This window comes from Amblyraja radiata, chromosome 8 (assembly GCF_010909765.2).
Source record: "Amblyraja radiata isolate CabotCenter1 chromosome 8, sAmbRad1.1.pri, whole genome shotgun sequence".
Lineage (NCBI taxonomy): Eukaryota > Metazoa > Chordata > Chondrichthyes > Rajiformes > Rajidae > Amblyraja > Amblyraja radiata.
In genome coordinates, this window is record NC_045963.1 from 30,050,212 (window position 1) to 30,071,936 (window position 21,725).

A 21,725-nucleotide genomic window follows, 5' to 3' on the forward strand; every position below is an offset into this window, starting at 1 on the left:
TCTCATCTCAGTCCTAACTGCCCCCCCCTTTATTCTTAAACTGTGACCCAAGGTTCTGAACGCCCCCAACATCGGGAACATCTTTCCTGCAGTTACAGTAAGTTAAAATCTAGCAGGCAAGTAGGATGCTTTCACCAACCACCCCCATTTGAAGTCCAATATCTTCCACCGTTTCTACCCAGTGCTTGGTACTTACTTCCAGCAGCCACTGGTTGTCCTCCAGGATGCACCGAGCCGCAGCCTGATCCATGCCGGTCACCTGGGCGAATTCGGCACAGAGACTCTCACGGCAGCGGCACAACGCTTCGACGCCTCCGACGGCCCGGGACTTGCACTGAGGCTGCTCCATGGCCGGAGCTGCAGTGAGTGACTCGCCAGCCCGGCAAACACTCGCCAGTCCCGCTCCCCATCCGCATCTGTCCCCGCCGCTGCTTCTGCTTCCAACACCCTGCTGCCCATGCAGTTGATATGAGTTTTGAAATTTTCGTTGATCACAGAATTTCTCACAACAGGGCGAGAGAAATTTGTGATCAGCGTGAGAATTTGGTGAAATGCGTGATTCTCACGCTCAATGCATGAGAGTTGGCAGCCCTGCCTCTCTATCCCCCTCTCTCTTTCCCCCCCTCTCTCTCTCCCCCCCTCTCTCTCCCCTAGCTCTCTACCCCCCTCTCTCTCTCCTCCCCTCTCTCTCTCTCTCCCCCTCTCTTTCTTCTCTCTCTCCCCCTCTTCTCTCTCCCCCTCTCTCTCTTCTCTCTCCCCCTCTCTCTCTCTCTCCTCTCGCTCCCCCTCACTTCCCCATCTCTCTCCCACCCTCTCTCTCTTTTTCTCCCTCCCTCTCTATCTCCCCCTCTCTCTCCCTCCCTCTCCACACACTCCCCTCTCTCTCTCTCCCATCTCTCTGTCTCTCCTCTCACCTCTCTCTCTTCCCCCCCCTCTCTCTCTCATCTCTCTCTCCTCCTCTCTCTCCCCCATTTCTCCCTCCCACCTCACTCTCCCCCTGGCTCTCTCTCTTTCTCCTCTGTCTCTCACCTCTTTCTCTTTGCCCCCCCATCTCTCTCTCTTTCCCCCGTTTCTCTCTTTCCTCCTCTCTCCCTTTTCCCCTCCTCTCTTTTACCACCCCTCTCTTCCCCTCTCTCTCCTACCCTCTCCTCCTCTCCACCCTCTCTCTCTTCCCTCTTTCTTTACCTCTCACCCTTCTCGTCTCTTCCCCTCCTCCCACCTCACTCTCGCCCCCCCTCTCTCCCCCTACTCTCTCTCTCCCCCCGCTCCCTCTTCTCTCTCTCCATTCACCTCCACCTCTGTCTCTCCCCTCTCTCTCCTCTCACCCCCCTCTCTCTCCGCAAACCCCTCTCTCTCCCCACTGTCTCCCTGTCTCCTTCCCCTCTCTCTCTCTCCCCACTCCCTTTGAGAGTCTGTCCCTTCGGCACAGAGACTCTCGCGGCAGCGGCGCGAACGCTTCCGACGGCCCGGTCTGCACTGCTCCATGGCCGGAGCTGCAGCGAGCGACTCACCAGCCCCGCAAACACTCGACAGCCCCGCAACACTCACAGCCCGCAAAACACTCGCCAGTCCCGGCTCCCCGCATCTGTTCCCGCCGCTGGTTCTGCTCCCATCCCTCCCTCAGCCCCTGCTCTCCAACACCCGCAGACCATGCAGTTTATCCGAGTTTTTACATTTTCGTTGATCACAGAATTTCTCACCACAGAGCGTGAGAAATTTCTGATCAGCGTGAGGGCGTGAGAGTTTGCTTGAGGGCGTGATTCTCACGCTCAAAGCGTGAGAGTTGGCAGCCCTGCAAATAAACTTGACTTGACTTGAGAATAGCTAAGAGATGAAGTTTGGAAAGGGGATCTTCAATCCTCTCATAATGCCTCTCATAATTTTATAAACCTTGACATTCGACCCAAAATCCAAACACCTCACACTACAAACAGCAAGAATCTATAACCACTTCTATTTACCTTAGTCTCTCCCATGTACCGGGCCTCCATTGAAAACAAAGATAAAGAGTTTCTTCCGCCTGGTTAAACCTGGCACAGGATATTTGAACATATTCCTCTCAATAAGTGGTGGGGATCTCCAGCAAATTGTGCTTTCATGCTAGTTGTCGGAACTGAGTGGAAGAGATGCCAGCAAATAGCTGTCCACAAGTTCAGGACTTAAATATCTATATGCACATACATGAAAATTCTAAACTTGCAGGCACTTATGCAAAAGTGCCAGCAAAAACAATTCCCTTAAAACTCAGAGCCAGTATCTACACATTCCTGTAAGAAATTCACTATTTTAAAAGAACCCTACATTTCAGAAACTATTCAACACAATGGTGCCCAAAAAGTAAAATATTCTTGATGCTGGAAAACTGAAAAATGAAAAATGCTGGGGAAGATTGACGTTTAACATAATCTGTTCCTCTCCCCACAGATTCTGCTTGACTTGAGTACCTTCCAACATTTTGTTTTTTATCAGCAAAAAAATGTTTCTTGGCATTATCAGTGCAGTAGTTTATATAGGCCCTGTAATGCATCATTTACACATTTTACATAAAATCCAAATAGGATCCATGTTCTGTGTACATAGATTAAAAACAAAATCTACAATTAAAACGAGTTCATTAGTTTAAGAAAACAATGAGTAACAATCATTTTATTCAAGGCTAGTTTGTTTTTTTAATCACTTACCACAATCTGTAGGCATAGGTGCTGAAACTACTGGATGGACAACTGATCTCTCAGAATCTGAGGATATAGTGTTGTAATTTCCACTTACAGAGTCCTCATCGTTGGAAGGTTCTACATAAGGATCTTCTTTCGTCATTTCAGTGCTGGTCTCTGCAGAAGGTAAAGAACAAATTATGGCCTGGTTCAGTCTCTCATATCATCAGCTTTTACAATTTGTCATTGTATGAATTAATGCATTGTGGTAAGCAACATAATTGGTTCAAAAATTTCTTTATATGGTATTGATAACCGATGTAGTGTTTTTAAAGATACACAATTAAATGAGAAGTGGGGAGGGAGAAGAATCCTAATCTTCAATCACCAGGAGACAGGAATCAGATGATGTAGTCTTGAAATTAGTGGGGGGGGGGGGGGGGGGAGATAGATTTTGCCCAAGGATAGAGGGCATGAAGTAGATCTTACCTTACTTGGATGCAGGTCCAGCACAGAATAACAAAAAACTAGTTGCACTATAAAAGATCAGTGAAAGTCTTCCCTCTGAACAATGCTTTCTTATAAACTATGCAACAGTCCAAAAGGATCACGAGAAGAGGAATTCGACCAAAAGACGACGCACTAATCAACCTATTATGATGCAAATAGCATGGAATTGGTTGTTATTTTACCCTGGGAAGAGTGAATTTTCTGAGGTGTACCACTAAAACTAACAGTGCTACGTAATCATTTTTTTTAAACTGAAATGGGCAACTTGATATTAATTATAAACCAAATTATTTCAAGAGAACCCATGTACTGAAACGGTACATGAAATTAATTATAATTTATACATCATTTATACATCTAATTATCTTTAACTTCTTGACCTGCATCAAGTACTTACACTTACACAAACACAAATGTTCTAATTGGAGTTAGAACTTTTCATATATTTTCATCAAAAATTTGTACGGATACATAAGTTTCTTTGAAATTACTTTTAGTCACGCCATTTTAGTCACAGAAATTAAGACATAATACTTACGGGCTTGTATCATTGTGAAAATGTTTAAACTTGCACTGTTGCAAAGGAACTGTCACTCACACTGATTTTATCCATCAATTATCCAATCGGGTAAATCAATATTGTTCAAACTATCTGAAAAACTACAAGATACTACTGTCTGAAATTAAAGCCAACAAGTATAACCGCTATCACTGTGTAACCGTGAAGATTCATGGGTCGCTGATCGTCTTTAAATAGCCCAGCGGCTATTTCAGGTGCTGAGAATCTGTCCAAATATTTTTTGGCTCAATGCACTTTCAGATCATATGAACACTGAGCCCTGCTCAGATGACAGTTAGGCCCAATTAACCTTCACGGTCCCAGCCATAGTCAAGGCTGCATGTCAAAATATATATATTTTTAATCAGTTTTGGGTTAAACTTCCAAACGCACCTAATACTTACTGCTAAGTTACATCGAGACAAACAAGAGGATGAACTCATTCCCAGCAGTGAACTAAATTGGACCAGCATTATAAGTGAAACAAATCTGAGTGACTACAGCCAGTCCCGGGTGAGCCAATCTGGGCGCGCAGACGACCTGGGAACTGCAGGTCCTTTGGCCCCCGTTTCGGCGCCGACCAGCAATCACCCCGTACACTAGCACCATCCGACAGCACTAGAGACAATTTACAATTTACCGAAGCATTTAACCTACAAACCTGCACGTCTTTGGAGTTTGGGGCAGGCGAGTCGACCTTGGCGCTACAGCCAAACCTGGGGCAAGCGAGCTGACCTGGGCGCTACAGCCAGACCTGCCAGCCGACATGGGCGTTACAGCCAATCCCAGGGCAGGCGAGCCGACCTGGGAGCTGCAGCTAGTCCCGGGCTGCTAGATTCTAGGAGCTGGCAGCCTCCAACTGGAATCAAACTTGAGGGTTCCAGTCGCAGAGCCTGTGGACTTACCATCACAGAGCTGGCTGATTTCGGAGGCTGTGGTGGCGGTTTTGCTGCAACATGTTTCACAAAACATGAGGGGGATTGTCCCCACCTCTCAAAACATGGGGGGGGGGGGGGGGGGGGGGCAGGTCCCCCCGCCCCTGCCCCAGGATTTCCGCCCATGCCCTGTGCAACCTTACAAATGTTGCATATTGTAGGTATGTTGCAAAGCCTACCTGAAGCGTCGTTGAAGATCTGCTGCTGAGGGTGTGCGCGATTTTGGCGCCGTTTAGAGGGGGCGGGTTTAAAACGCGATTTTCTCTAAGCTGTTCCAATCGAAAATGTTCAGCCTAGTTAATTATTAACGAAAAATCGCTGGAAGACCCCGTCGCAAAAGCTATTATTAGGTTTAAAGCCCTTGAATAATAGTTATAGTAGTTTAAAAATCAATCTCTAAACACGCGACCACCAGCAACCGCAGGGTCTCATAAAGCAAATAGCAGAAGGAAGGTTGTATATTTTTACATTAAAAAGGGCTTCTAAAGATCCATTTATACTAAGTTTAATATTGCGAGTAGCTCAATTTGGGCCCATTATATCGCGCAGTATTTTTCTCGGCATTTGAGGCACAAATCTACCGCAATGTGAACGTTCTAAACCAGCGCGTTCCACAGGGACCCACTGGAAAGCTGATTTAAATGGGCATTTATTTACAGCAATTGAACACTAAATTCCTTCCATTTGGCCTATAAATTAATGTAAATGAGATTTAAAAATCATGTTTTATTGTGAATTATTTGTGAATATTATTTGGACATTTAGGCTATTTAAAAATGTTAATCATTTATTAAGAAATGGATAGATGTTTAGATCTAGTAATTGAAGTCTGAAATTAGCTACAATTAGGTAACTAACTAATTATATGCTTTAATTTCAGGTCATCCAAGTAAGATTATTTTATATTTGTTTCAGAATGCTTCAATCTATGATAACTGAAAATTTCATTCAGTTCTCTTAATTTTTAAGAAAGTTATGGGCTTTTGACTGTTCACGACCACAGCTTTTTTGTTATGTCCATAGAAAATCAATAGGGAACAAGATGCTCATTTCCCAGTATGAAAATGGCCATAACTTTTTAAATACTTGAGATATGAAAGTGAATTAGGTGTCAAATTAAACTTATTTTTATGCTTTATCTGATGGGATAAATTACAGACTTGATTTTTAAAATCTCAAAATTTTGTAACATTGCTACATATTGCAATGAGATCACCTCTTGTTCTTTTAAATTCAAGACAGTATAGCTCTAGTCTGCTTACTCTACCCGCATATGACAAACCTGCTAGCCTTTGCTGACATCCTCTACTGAAAGCATATCTTACCTCATATAGAGATCAAAGCTGAATTCAAATTACATCTGTTCTCATTCTTTTACTACTGAGCTCAACATACTGTTTGCCACCTGAATTTGCCTGCTGAACCTCCATATTAACCTGTTGCGACTTATAAAAAAGGGTAAACAGGATCCTCTGAACCCCAACATCTTTGAGGCTCTCATGTTTAACAAAATAACGTCTTTCAATTATTTTCTACAAATGTGAACAATCTCACATTTTTTACATTATATTTCATCTGCAATGTCATTGCCATTCTCTTAGCCTGTCTAGGTCCTCCTCTGTCTACGCCTCCTCCAAGCTTTCTATCATCAGGGAACTTTGATAAATTGCATGATTTCCTCATTCCCATAACTGATCTGGATTGAAGTAGCTAAGTTCCTGCAGCACTGAGCCCTGGAGCACCCCACATGTCACACTTCCAAACTCTATTCTCTATTTTCCATCCATCAATCAATCCTCAGTTCACGCCAGAATATTAACCCCAACACTGAGATTTAATAATGTTTAATGACCTTTGTCTGGCTCCCTATCAAAGGACCTGAAAATACATGACAACTGATTATTTGTTATCTATTCAGTCAGTTACAACTTCAAAAAGTCCAACAGATTTGTCAAATATAATTTCCCTTTCACAAATCTATATTTACTCCATATTTACTTTGCCCAATTCCCTTATTATTTTCCAAGAGCCCTGTCATCTTCCTTAATAAAAGATTCCATCATGGGAAAACCAATTGCAATTCTGTTTTACCTGCCTCTTTTCATAAATAGTGGGACACATTTGCTAGATTTTATTTTGGAAGTCAGCATTGACCCTCTCCCTGTCCACCTTCTTGAAAACCTAAGATGCACATGATCAGGCCTAAGGCTTTAATCAGGCCAGTATTGCACAATGTCAAGAGGAGTTAGTACAGATAATCTAGATACAGTTACATGGCACTCGACAGTGCATAAGCTTCAATTACAGAGCAAATGTTAAACCTGTTTTCGCACTGAATAACTAGAAACTTGGGTTTTCTTTGCTATTTAAAAATTTTCTTTGAACAAATTGAATTAGCATGAATTGCACTTTCAAATTAGAATCAAGCATTAGCATTAACTTTGCATTAACTATCGATAGGAAAGGATTGGAAATGTTTGGAGGGACATGGATCTAATGCAAGCAATTAGGATCGGCTTAAAAGGGCGGCATGGATCAGTTGGGCCTGTTTCCGTGTTATATTGCTCTACGACTACGACTCTTGAATTAAATTGATGCATTAAGGCGAAACAATGGTGTTGCAAATGTAGCATCTGTGTTCTATAACAGTTGAGCACTGTTACAGAGTATCAAGTGGATGACCCAGTTCATGCATGTAATTACTAAAAACAAGTATACTAAAGCAACTAAGTGCATTATATACTGTACACTAAAGGCAATGGTATCTCACCAAATTGTAGCCAAAAAGCGTTTAAAAAAAGGAAATATTGGTTATGTTGAACCCTTGTTGAGCATGTAGCAAGGCCTTAAGATAAAATCATTCTGACCAGCCTCATCCTTGCAACAAAGAGCTTCAATGTATATCCTTCAGTTATTAGCTCACTATCCAATGGATAGTGACTTTCCATTTTTACTTCATTCAGAATGGTTAGAATTTTCAGATCTCCTCAGCAATTTTCATTCTAATTAAATTTTCTGCTGAGGTGCTCACATGTGCCTGCTGTCCTTCCAAGTGATAGAGGTTGAGGATTAGAAGTTGCTGTTGAAGAAACCGGAATGACTTATTGCATCATTTGTTGTAGATGGTGCAAATTACTACTCCAGAAATCTGGCACCTGAATGTTAGGAAATCCCATCATCTAGCTCACTCATTAATATAGAATTTTACTTCGGAGTCACGTAAGTGACTACGTGAAGAAGACCCCGTCCAGGCGCACACGCGTCATATCGTCAGACGCATAGCGACTGCGACCGTGTTGGCCTCCCGTGAAAGAAAACCTGAAGGTATGTACTTTTACTTTCACTTCAGGCCATTTTTCTTCCGTGGAGACTGTGTGCTGAGAAACAGGCAAGTCTAAATATGGAGAAAAGTGGGAAAAGTAAAGGGAAGCGCACCGCAGCTAAAACTCAAGAGGACAGAGTGCCTGAGAGTAGCGGGCGCCCCGTTAAAAAGTCTGCTGTAGAAAAACCAGCGACTACAGAAACGGTAGAAAAAAAATAGAAAAAAAAAAGTGCCGTTGAAACACCTATAGGGTGTAAGGCCAAAAAGAAAACAAACAGGCCAGTAGACTCGGATGAGTCGGACCCGGAGGTCATGTCAGATCGGGTCGCACAATTGGAATTCCTCATGGGGAAAATTATTTACAAAGGCACACTCCAGAAGGAGTACAGTTACCGCGGGCCTACAGGAGAGCCAGCGTATGGAACACCCAGGAGAGGTCCTGGGAAACGTTTGGCCTACAAGTGAGCCAGCACCAGAAATGCCTGATGAAAAAGAATATATGTGTTGGCCTAGCAGAGAGCCAGCACCAGAAATGTCTGAAGAAAGACAATACAGGCGTTGGTCTACAGGAGATCCAGCGTTAGCAGCAACCAAAAAAGGTCTGCCAGAGTATGGTTCTATGGAAGAGCCTGTGAGAGGAATACCCGAAAAAGGGTTTACTAAGCATGGCCTATAAGAGAGCCAGCACACGAAACACCTGAAGACGAAATATCAGGTGAACCCCACTATGAGGAGGAATATCCAGAAGATTCTGATAATGAATCATATGAGGACCAAAGCCCAATAATAGAGCCCAAAGTACCAGGTCTGGCCCCAAAATTCTCAGGTCCCAGACTGAAGGGACAGCCATTGGCAGAAGAAATAGCATTAACTATAAATTACTTGCTTTCCTATCAGCTGGAAGAACTAACGGTGGATGAGACCGTCAAAAAATATGAAATCCCGCAGAATTGCGCACTGCTAGCAGTCCCAGGAGTAAATAATGTAATATGGGGCTATTTGGGCACCGCAGTACGCACACAAGAAATGAGGTTACAGCGGGTGCTGTGATTAATAGGGTCAAGTATTACGGCTTTTGCCAGAGACCTGGAAGAAGAACATGTGACGTCACAACAGGATGTTTTGGCACTAATGTGTAATGCACACTTTGAAATAAACTGTATTCATAAAACTGCTATATGACCTAACATACATCCTAAGTTTGCAGGGCTTTGTAAACCATCAAATATACAATTGCCGAACTTACTCCTTGGAGAAACTCTAGCCAAAAGAGTGAAATACCTGAATGAAGAAGCGAAAATCGTGGGGATGATTAAACCACCGGTGTTTAGCAGATCAGTTCGAAGGCAATATCCATACCGAAGGGTGGCTGGAGCTGGTGAAGGAACAAGTCGTTCGTATCCGTATACGCGTTATTCGCGCAATTCTCCAGGGTGTGGAGGACATGGCATTCCCACGAGGGGCAAGGTACAACACTTGACACCCACAAACCCTGAGGTAGGTGGGTCTGGTCCTGGAAGAAACATATTAAATGTTTCACATTCACAAATTGGGGGAAGGTTACAATTTTTCCTAAAAGAATGGCGAAAAATAACATCTGATGCATTTATACTGTGCAGTATTATGGGGTTTAGAATTGAATTCTACCCACATTTGAATCCTCCTACTCAACATGTTAAATCGTGACATTTTTAATAAAATTGTTGCAAATTTTGGAATGCCAGAAATTGACTTGTTTGCATCTAGAGTGAACCACCAATTGCCTCAATATGTTTCAAGGGAGCCAGATCCAGGTGCAACAGCGGTGGATGCGTTCTCGCTAAATTGGGGTGGAATGTTTTTATATGCATTTCCTCCCTTTTGTCTCATTAGTAGGTGTCTACAAAAGATCAAGCAGGATGCTGCTTCAGGATTATTGGTGGTCCCAGATTGGCCTACACAACCATGGTACCCACTAGTGCTAAAAATGGTCACAGAACCTCTTATGGGTATTCCAAGACAAGAAAACCTACTTGTGCACCCTGTATCTGGTGATTTTCATCCTTTACATGATCGTATTGATTTGTTGATTTGCAGATTCTAAAAAGGCCATATCTCGGAAGAGGACTATCAGATCGCACTATGGATGTAATTGCAGGAGCCTGGAGGGATAGTACCCAGAAGCAGTACATTTCTTACGTTAAGAAATGGGAGGTGTTTTGCTCAAGGTAGAATATTTTATAAAACACTGCAGACATCTCAGATGTTTTAGAAGTTCTGTCAACACTGCATTTTGATGTTAATTTAAGTTATAGTGCGATCAATACTGCAAGGAGTGCCCTCTCTGCATATTTATGGAGAGCATCAGAACAACAGGTTCTAGGATCGCAACCTTTGGTCTGTAGGTACATGAAGAGAATTTTCAATGCCAAACCTCCTAGACCCAGATATACAGAAATCTGGAATGTGAGGGATGTGCTGATGTTACTTCGGGAATGGAGTCCCATTTCAAATTTGGCTTTAGACAAAATTACCATGAAGGTAGTCATGCTAATGGCATTAGTTTCAGCACAAAGAGTACAGACATTACATAAAGTACGTATAGATAGAATGGTAATGACAGCAAATGCAATCCCATTCTATGTCTATGAATTACTCAAACAGAGGAGACCAGGAGTCATGGGGTGTAAATTGGTCTTTGCAGCATATCCTACGGATCCAAGACTATGTGTAGTGGCACATTTAAAATGTTACATTGAGACCACCAAGGACTTAAGAGGTACAGAATCAGCATTATTTATCAGCCATAAAAAAACACATAAGAAAGTGTCAGTACAGACTATCTCGAGGTGGCTGAAGCAGGTGCTGGTTGATGCAGGGATTAATACTGACAAATTTAAATCTCATTCCACCAGGGCGGCAGCAACATCGGAGGCCAAGGATTTGGACGTTCCAATAGACCATATCCTCGCGGCCGCAGGATGGGGAGGGGAACGGATGTTTCACAAGTATTACCATAAAGAGATTGCAGACCCTGGGGTATTTGGTGGTGCTGTTTTGGATTCAGTATTAAATGTTCCCCTGCGATAAAAAAGGGGACAAAAATGTTTTGTTATGATAAATAAAAACCAGTAACTGATTAAATTAATGTTATGGTTGGATATTATTGATTGTTTTCACTCATTTAGAGTCAATCAATGCAGTGAGACGCCTGGATTGAATCTACGGCATGAAATCACAGAAGCTTTAAAATCTTCATGTAGTCACTCAAGTGACTCCGAAGTAAAATAGTAAGATTAAACGAGAACTTACCAGTTTGAAGTTTGATCTTTATTTTATGAGGAGTTACGTTGAGGGACTACGTGCCCTCCGCTCCCACCCTCATAAAGGTCAACTGTAAGTTATGTTTGTCTCACGTAGCTTACTATTATGCTTCGGTAATTATCATCTGTGATTTCACGCCGCTGCTTTGAAGATTGACGCGTATGTGCCTCGACGGGGTCTTCTTCACGTAGTCCCTCAACGTAACTCCTCATAAAATAAAGATCAAACTTCAAACTGGTAAGTTCTCGTTTAATCTTACTATTTGAGCTAGGTGTATGCAGAGTCAGAAATTAGAGTTCAGAGGGCAGCCGAGGCATAGGTCAGGATTGTGGGTTGGACATGCAGCTAGAGTCAGGGTTGAGATCTGAAACAGCAGGGATCAGAAATATGAGTAGATTTGTAGCCAGAGCTGCAGTGCTTATACAATTCTTGCTCCCTTTAATCTCATCACCTTCACTGAAAAATGTATTATACAATTGTGCAGCTACATTGCTCTAGTAGTAGAGGAAGTGAATATTTAATGATTGGTGTTCAATTGAGGGCTGCTTTGTCCTTGATAGTTTTGGATTTCTTCACTGTTGTACTCCTCTGGGCAAATGGAGAGTACTTCACAATATTTTCAACGTACTTTGTAAATGTTCAGTAACCCACAAGAATTGCTATGTCCAACAGAGCTCAGCTGAGAGAGTGGATTAATTCTTCCTGCTGCGATCAGCACTTTGAGAGCAAAGAGGCCAGATGGATGTCTATCCACAGGGACTAAAACTTTAATACTGGATTGTCTGAAGATCTTTAACAATAGTGACATTTATGGATATGGGAAGAAATCTTCCAGAGGCCAGAGAGCATTGACGAAATCTTTTAAGATATGAAAACAATATATATATGTTGCTTTCTTACTGTTTCATTGCTGCCTGCAGAGCATTGAAACACATTTGGCTGTCAGTCAGTTTCTTGCACTTGCAACTTTTGTTATAGACATAATTCATGGCTTAAAAAAGCAATTGTAAATCCATTGCAATTGCAAAAGTCATCAATAAGTTTCTGTTGTTATTATCGTCCATTGGCTACATGTCCAAGCGGGAATAAGGTCCAAGGGAATATTTATATAGTAGTACGCTCCATAACAGTATGTTTGTAGATGTTCTCCTTTAAGCAGCCTCTGCCTGCACCCTCCTCCTCTGTTTCTTTTTTTTCATTTTCCCCCAATCCACTTGAAAACTTGAGAATGCAGCCTTCAATAAAGAAGTACAGTAAACCATTACTATAACGGATCATAGGGGGGGGGGGAATGGTGTCCGTTATTGCCGATTGTCCGCCCGCCATAATCGAGAAAGGGATTACCGAGTAATAGAGTTTCATTGTGTAAGTAGTGGAAACATAGAACTGCAGATGCTGGTTAATACACAAAAGAACACAAAGTGCTGGAGTAACTAAGCAGGTCAGGAAGCCTCTCTGGAGAACATGGATAGGTGATGTTTCAGGTTGAGACCTTACTTCAGACTCTCGGTCTGGAACTGGTATACAGGGAGGCAGTGAGGACCAGTTTTGGGAGCCCGCCCGGTAGTGAAGCCTAGGGCGGTAGGTCCAGCCTTGATGCAACTGGGGTGGCGTTGCCGGCCAGTGGCGTCAGCAGTACGACCTGGAAGTGGCTGGGTAGATGGTGAGGGCCATGGGTGGCATCGGCAACCCAGCCAGGAAGCGGCTGGGGGTGACAGTGTGGGCAGGGCCGGATTTACCTATAGGCTTCAGAGGCTGAAGCCTAGGGCCTCAAAATCTAGGGGGCCTCCGGCCGAGGTGTTTTTTTCCCAGAGTAAAAAAAATCTCGAGAAAAAAAAAATTGGAGCGCTATCAGTGTTTCCACTTTGACGGAAATTACCCGAAATTCAGGTTCCGGCCCGCTGGAAGTTTTGGGGGGAAAAATTGCGACCATCCGCGCCTGCGCAGTTGGAAGCCGGTGACGCAGTAGCGACGCAAAATGATGCACTCTCTGCGCGTGCGCAGTGGGCCCGGGCGGGTTCAGATCTCCATTTGCTGTCCACACAATCACCTTGATGCCTCGTGTCTACCAAAGATCCTAGGTGTCTACTCCAGGTAAGTAGTGAAATATTGCGTTGCGGGAGTGCCCGTTTCTCCGGGTTAGGGGGGGGGGGGGGGCTGCGGTGTCTGCGGAGCGGAGATGGAGCCTCGCTGCGTGGGAGGGAGAGAGAGGGGGGGATGTGAGAGAGGGAAAGGGGGGGTTGAGAGAAGGGGGAGAGAAAGGGAGGGGACGGGGAGAGAGAGAGGGGGAGTGAGGGGAAGGAGGGAGGGGAGAGAGAGAGATGGGGAAGGAGAGAGGTGGAGGGAGAGGGAGGGGGAAGGAGGAGGGGGAGAGGGAAAGGGGGATTATCTTTAGTGAGATTGCATAATTAAGGTAGGTTTTAGAGCAATTATATTTTCTCCTCCATATGAATAATATCAAACAATTGGAACTGCTTTCTTTTCCTTGATAGCAATACTGAAAAATATGTATTCCATAGTTTGCGACTTTCATTTTGTATCATATTTTTAATGTGCACACACTAACACAGTCGAACAGTAACAGGCAATCAAATCAACGCAGAAAACATTTTCTAAAAAAAGGTCTTATTTACTGCAAAAACTTACAGTATTTTATTTGCAGTGTTTGCATGCTCCTTTATAATATTTTACATAACATTTTACAGTACAACTTGATTATTAAAACAAGGACAGCTTCAATTCTGGATTTAAAAGAATGTATACAACAATGATCCCAATCATCCCATTCCAACCACTCATTACTCTTGACTCAACCAAAATTATTTCTGAAATATTGGTCATAAATGTGGTGCAAAAATGCTCCAAAATAAGGTTCAGAATGTACCAGAGAGCATCTAAAACCTCAGAGCTTCCAGGGCCGCAAGGGTCTTTGAGCTTCGCGCTTGTGATATGCGCTGCATGCACTTATTTCACATAAAAATATTGTAATCCTGTCATGCCACCCCCCTTTTTGAAAAGCTTCATACAGGCCTGGTGTATAATATTTTTGACTGTCATAGGCCTTTCTTACATATGCTGTCACAACGCACTGTAGTCTCAAAACAACACTTCAGTAATTTTCCTTGCCCTCCATTTCAGAATAATAGGAAACTTAATTGGAATTAAGCCAATAACTCGACACTAGCACTGGCAATAAATAAAAAGTGCAGCTTTCCAGCTCTTATCTCATTGGCCACGCTCGGCTGCACATCGGTATCAATCTGGTGGACTCTTCCATCTTCCTCTCGTCGTGGGGGTGGGGGATTGGGAAGGGCCTCACAAGTGGAATAGCCTAGGGCCTCTCTTCATCTAAATCCGGCCCTGAGTGTGGGCCAGGGTTGGTGTAGGCAGCACAGCTGGGTAGGTTATGAGGGCTGGGGGTGGCATCGGCAGTCCAGCCTGGAAACTGTCAGGGATGGCATCAGCAGCCCGTCCTTGAAACAGCTGGGGAGGCCATGCATGCTGGGGGTAGCGTCGATAGCCCATCCTTGTGGTGAAGGTCAGTAGGTCCATCCGCCATAACCAAAATCAATTATAAAGAGGTCCGTGATAACAAGGGTTTACTGTATACGATCCTTTCAGGAAAGAGGCTCCATGCTTCACTGGCCCATGACAGCATGCCTCCCAAAGAAAAGATTCGATTAGATTAGATTAGATTCCTTTATTTGTCATTCAGACCTTTCGGTCTGAACGAAATTTCGTTGCCTGCAGTCATACATATAATAATAAACAACAAAACACACAATAAACACAAATTAACATCCACCACATTCACCAGGCACCTCCTCACTGTGATGGAGGCATCTGAATCTACATGGCTGGACTATTGGGATTAGTTTATTATTGTCACATGTACCAAAATACAGAAGCGTTGTGTGTGTGCAGTTCAGTCGTACACTATGCACGAGTACAATCAAGCTATGGTAGTGTAATGAGAAAAATAAAGTCCAGAATATGGTGATACAGCATTATAGTTACAAGGAAAATTTGACATGTCCACAATGACATGAATTGGAAGGATGGGGCTACACCCTTAGCTTATGGAAGAACTGTTTATAATTTGGAAGGACTGGCTGAAAACAGATGGGAAATAAGCTGTTACCGAATCTAGTGGTACTTGCTTTTAAGCTTTTGTATCATCTGCTCGACATAAGAGAGGAGAAGAGGGAATGACTAGGGTCCTTAATTATGTTGACTGTGGTCCCAGTGCAGCATGAATTGTAGATGGAATTGATGGGGGAGGGAGAGTTGGAGGAGGAGGGAAGGCAGGTCAGTGTGATAGACTGGGTATACATTAATAAATCTGCAATTTCATGCTGTCCTGAACAGAGCTGTTGCCAAATCAAGCGGTGGTGCATCCCAATAAGATGCTTTCTAGTTCCTTCTATACAAGTTGGAGTCATTGGAAACATGACTACCACAGAATACTATTTCCTCTTTCTATAGTGTACCTCTGAGATGTCCACTTTCTTTAGTGGACATACGAGATGTCCTCTTTCTTTAGTAGACTTTCCATTCTGTGACAACCGAGATGTCCTCTTTCTTTAGTAAACATAGTTTTCCCTCTTCTGTCATAGATGGATCTCTCACCCGCATCTCCTGTGTCCTGTAGTTCTGCTCTTGCTCCCTCTCCCCCAAATGGAACAACGATAGAGTTTTCCTGGTCCTCACGTTTCACCCTTACCAGCCTCCGCATCCAACACATCATTAACATTCCCATCACCTCCAATGTAATCCAACTGCTAGTCACATCTTCCCATCTCCACCATTTTCCGCCTTCTGCAGAGTCTGCTTCCTCCGCAACCTGGTTCACTCATCCCTTCGCACCAAAACCACCCCCTCTCCAGGTACTTTACCCTGCAACCGGAGGAGATGTAACACCTGTGCTGAAACCTCCTCCCTTGCCACCATCCAGGTACACCAGCAGTCCTTCCAGGTGAGACAGAGGTTCACATGCGCCTTTTCTAACCTTATCTACTGCATCCGGTATTCCCGATGTGGTCTTCTGTACATCGGGAAGACCAAACGTAGGCTCAGTGATCATTTTGCTGAGCACTTGCACTAGGTCTGCAAAGGCCTACTGGATCTTCCATTTGCTAGCCATTTTAACTCCTCTTCCCATACCCACACTGACCTTTTGGTTCTGGACCTTCTTCATTACCAGAGTGAGGCCACATGCAAACTGTAGGAACAGCACCTCTTATTCTGCTTGGGCGGCTTTATACCCAATGGTATGAACTTTGAATTCTCCAATTTTAAGTAACCTCTAACCAACCCCCCCCTTCCCCCCGTCTTTCTCCCTCACACCCACCAGTTACCCCCCCCCCACTCCACCCCACCCTTCCGTTACTTCCTCCCCCTAGCTTCACGATGCACAACTCTTCAAACCTGCCTCACACCTATTGTTCTTATCGTCTTTGTTTCAACCATCTGCCTATTAAAAAATCCCCCAAACCTATGTCAACCTATTATCTGCCACGCTTTGTCCTGCCTCCCCCTTTTCCAGCTTTCTTCTCCTTCAACCCTCCTCCCTCCCTCCCTCACAATCAGTTTGAAGAAGGGTCTCAACTCGAAAGGTCACCTATCCATGCTGCCTGAGTTACTTCAGCACTTTGAGTCCTTTAGAATACTAGCAGGTTTCAAGAATTCAAATCAATGATGGAGAAAGAATACTCAGAACTTAAAGCACAACATTTATTAAAACAACATTAAAGCAACAACCAAGCAACAAAACGATAGCAATATAACTTCAGTTAAAGCAATAATAAAAACACAAATAAACTATAAATAGCAGAAGTAAATGGCAAATAAACACCGGGTCCCTTCAGCTTTAACTTCTGCCCAGCTGTTATCAGGCAACTAGATCCTACCAACAACTAGTGAGCAGTCATGAGCTACTATCTACCTCTTTAGAGACCCTCGGACTATTGTTGATTGGACTTTACATTGCACTAAACGTTATTCACGTTATTCCCTTTATTATGTATTGTCTTTCCGCTGTCAGGTTAGCACACAACAAAAGCTTTTCACTGTACCTCAGTACACGTGACAAAAAACTAAACTCAAAGGCTATAACTTTAATAGCTTGGACTAATTTTTTCCAAGAATCTTTCAAAGAACCTGTGTCCTGGCACCACTCCAGAAGCTCGACCTGAGGTGAGGTCCCATGAGCTCTTGTGTAAAAGGCATTTTTATACTCAAAAGCCCACACTTCTAGCCTAATCTGTTTTAAAACTGGCTATCCTCATTAGTGTTGAAAACAATAGTTATTTCAACAGGCACCAAGTTAATCTCAAATATCTCTGACAAGGTAAAAGTTTCTTATCTTCTTGCTAGTTGTCATTGCAGCTAGGTGATCACAGGCCCCATGATTTACTGCTTCTTATAAGTTAGTCTTAGCATGCACGAAAGCATCTAATTGTTTTTCTAAGCGAGTCTGCTTTCGTGACAAATGGCACAGTTAATTTAGCTGAAAAACATGCATATGGCTGTTAGCTGACAACTCTATTTTAGCTGACCCAGTCTGTTTAGTGTTAGATTAGTTCAGAGATAGAGTCCACGCTCGCAGGGCGTCCGCCAGTCCTGGGTTTCCTTAAATTCTTCCAGACTGGGCAGGTCCCCTGTGCGTAGAGACGTATCTACACGATATGGCCGCCTCGTTCGGCATCCCGTCCGTTTCGGTGCCTCTGGTTCTTGAGGGGGGTCATGTGATGACACCTGGTGGCAAGCCACGGGCAGAGCGAATCTTCGGCTCTGGATGGAGGAATTAAGTGTCTCGGTGTGGGAAGTGCAGGCCACAGGGTTTTTCCTTGGGGGTATATAAGGTCGGGCAACGCCCGTGCCCTGGGAGTAGAAGGGGGCAGCACTGTTAACTTATTAAATACAGTTTGATCACACAGCTTTGTGTCTTGTCTAATTCTTGGCTGGACTCCTGCGAGTCCCCGCTACAACACGCTGTTACCAGTGATACTGGTCGACTTCACTTTGTAGTTTGTTATATCAGGCAAGCCTTGCCACAAGCCTTGCCACAATCGATGGGTGTCTGTGAGATTATCCCGAGACTCCAGCTTTGTATCGTATTCCCGCTTGACATCCTTGATGGCCATGCAAAGGTCGTAAATGAATCTCTTGAAAGCTACATTCTTGGACTTCACCTGGGAATGGTCCTCACGGCTCATCCATAATTTCCAGTAATGCTGCTGCAAGCAAGATTTTTATTGTACCTACACGTCACTATACTTATGCACATGACAATAAACACAACCTGACCTAATATGAATATATCTTTCCTTCCATTTAAAAAAGGTCAACAACAAAATGATACAAAACTACATTAATTTTTAATGTTTTGACTTTTTGGACAATTCACACAATATAATGCCGTCTCCAGTCAATGCAGTTCAATATTTCCATATCACAGAAGTAACTGTACTTCAATAATACCAAACAGGAAAGAATTCCCGAGATCTTAAAAAGCAATGCAGGTAATTGTACCACGATTGTCTAAAATCTTAAAATCCATTGATCTCACAGAATCTTGACGAGTAGTGAATTAAGAGAATGTTTCTTTACATTGCTTACAGTATTGTTCTCATGGACTCTCTCACACAATGTCTAAACCTAATCTCATTTTCTACAAAGCTTACATTTGTTCTGCAGCCATTACTGAAGAGATATTGAAAGTGATTTGAATGGATTTATTTCGACTTTTTGTTGTTTTTTTTAAGTATGTCCAAATGTTTGTTTTAGTGTCTCTCAGTATGTCTTATGTGGGGGGTGGTGTGGGGGGAAAGGGGAAACCATTTTTCAGTCAATTCCTCGACGGAGAGGCGACTTTTTCTATGTCGCTTCTCCGCCTCCCCTCTCGAGGCCTAACAGCTTGGATTGGAGCGGCCTTTCCTGGAGTTGGGCCCAGAGCTTCAGCAGCGGGCGCAGCATGGACTTTTCCATCACGGAGCAGGGGCGAACCCTTGCTGGGGGTCGCCAGAACGCTGGCCTGGTGACTTTGGCATCATGGGGCTGTGGTCTGCGGACCGTCTAGCAGCGGGCGTGGCATGGACTTACCATCCGGAGCCTGGGATCCCTTGCCAGGGATCGCCGGAGAAGAGCTCCGACCGCCGGCCTGCGGCCTATAACATCCTGAAGCTGCGGTCTCTGGTAAGAAAGTGGCCGACTCGGGCACTCCAAGCCGCGGAGTGTGTACCACCATCCCGACGTCAGAGTTTGCATCATCCCGACGAGAGGGTCTGTACATCTGGCCGTCCGTAGCGGCGACTACGGGGGGGTTCATGGCCCCAACCATGGATGAACAAAGGGGGAGGACTGACTGAACTTTGTTGCCTTCCACCACAGTGAAGAATGCTGTGGTGGATGTTTATGTTAGATTCTATCGTGTATTGTGTGTTCTTTTTTTCAAATTGTATCGCTGCATGGCAAATTCATTTCACTGTACCTTAATTGGTGCATGTGACGAATGAATTTGTATTGTATTGTATTATTGTATTGTATTGAAGAGATATGGAAAGTGATTTATGGCCAGCAGCAGTGAAGAAGTTTTTCTCCATTTCTGAGGGTTATTACCTTTCCCTAATGATTGATCCTTTAAGATGGCAGACGAAGGAAAGGAACACTGCAGGTGAGCAGACATGAGGATTTACCTTCAGCACCCTCGGAGGTGCTCTGGGTGTCTGAGGTTGGCTGTACGAGGTGCCCTGGGGCATGAGGCACGTTCTTTAAACTTCAAAATTCCTTTCATAATAAATAAAACTTCCAGAAAGTACAGTGAAATTCTATCGCTTTGTGTTAATTATGTAGTACAAGTGTACTTCATTTCAAATATTTCATATATTCGTATAACAATAGCCAATCATTGACTGGAATCCAGGAAGCTTTCACAGCCCAAGATAAAGCACTACAAAGGTTGTGATGCACTTTACAGACCATAAATTAAACCGCACGTGATAGTTACAACCATCAAGTATGCAATTATCTTGAAATTAGATCCCTTCGAGGCATCACACCTAGCCCCAAGAATGTACATGGAACTGAATAAACAGTGCATTCTGGAATGATTCCATCTGAATTCCACCTCTAATACTTGTGCATTCTGTCCATTGTGCACTTTCAACATCCCTTTATCAATTATACAATCAACTTAACTCAGAACATACAGAACAGAACATTACATTTTTGCAACAAATGTTACATTTTCCTGGCCTAAATAATTCAATTAACTATTCATTGGATAAATTTGTTGAGCTTTATTCTTTCAATAAACCTTCATTCAATAACCCAATATTCATTCAATAAACCTTCATGTAGATGAACACATGTAACAATTTTTTGATTTTGATCACATGATGCACACATCCTGCTAGAATTTCCCAAATGAGTAGCGGCAAGAGAGCATCACCAATCTAAGATTTTAATTAGAGACATGCTTATGCGTTTAAAATTCTTATCTTTCGAAGTTATAACATTTATTGTAGACACCACTTGAAGCACTGTGAGCATGGAATTCAACCAAAGCTTGAATATTCTGACAATACATCAGTTTTCTTACTCTTCTGCTACTGCCTCAATGTCATCAACATATAAACTGAATACCCAGCCTAGTTAATCATCAGGATTAATAAAGCCAGTTTCCTGACCAACCAGAAACTTCACCCTCCTCACCAGGGAGGGGAGGTGCGGTGCCCAATTGGGAACGATTTTGGTGAGCCCCGGGTTCCCAGCCAAGGTCTGTCAGCCCTGTTATTTAGTATATATTATGAAATTGTACACTATGGTGCTATGGATTATACACTGTCTTAATCTCTCCTGCTCCCGTTTGACTGTCAGTAGCTCCACTGGCTTCCAACCATTACCGTAGCTGCTAATTACCAAAAGGATTTGAGTATAGGAGCAGGGAGGTTCTACTGCAGTTGTACAGGGTCTTGGTGAGACCACACCTGCAGTATTGTGTACAGTTTTGGTCTCCTAATCTGAGGAAAGACATTCTTGCCATAGAGGGAGTACAGAGAAGGTTCACCAGACTGATTCCTGGGATGTCAGGACTTTCATATGAAGAAAGACTGGATAGACTTGGCTTGTACTCGTTAGAATTTAGAAGATTGAGGGGGGATCTTATAGAAACTTACAAAATTCTTAAGGGGTTGGACAGGCTAGATGCAGGAAGATTGTTCCCGATGTTGGGGAAGTCCAGAACAAGGGGTCACAGTTTAAAGATGTGGCCCTTGTGGCTAAAGGTATCAGGGGGTATGGAGAGAAGGCAGGTACAGGATATTGAGTTGGATGATCATATAGAATGGCGGTGCAGGCTCGAAGGGCCGAATGGCTTACTCCTGCACCTATTTTCTATGTTTCTATTATCTGCTCTAGTTTAATTTAGTTTAGTGATATAG

At 43.4% G+C, this 21,725-nt stretch overlaps 1 protein-coding gene across 7 annotated transcripts in view; it reads right to left on the minus strand.

Annotated features, from left to right (window-relative positions):
* The window catches only part of clip4 (CAP-Gly domain containing linker protein family member 4), a 253,766-nt gene that overhangs the window by 226,783 nt on the left and 5,258 nt on the right, over nucleotides 1-21,725 (minus strand). For 6 of the 7 annotated variants that reach the window (XM_033025474.1, XM_033025478.1, XM_033025476.1 and 3 more), the window contains exon 2: nucleotides 2,682-2,831. In XM_033025474.1, the coding sequence (XP_032881365.1) occupies nucleotides 2,682-2,817 (136 nt within the window). In that variant the 5' untranslated portion in view covers nucleotides 2,818-2,831. Of the gene's footprint in view, nucleotides 1-2,681; nucleotides 2,832-3,702; nucleotides 3,854-21,725 lie in introns of those variants that run through there. The other variant, XM_033025473.1, reaches the window with a different exon arrangement.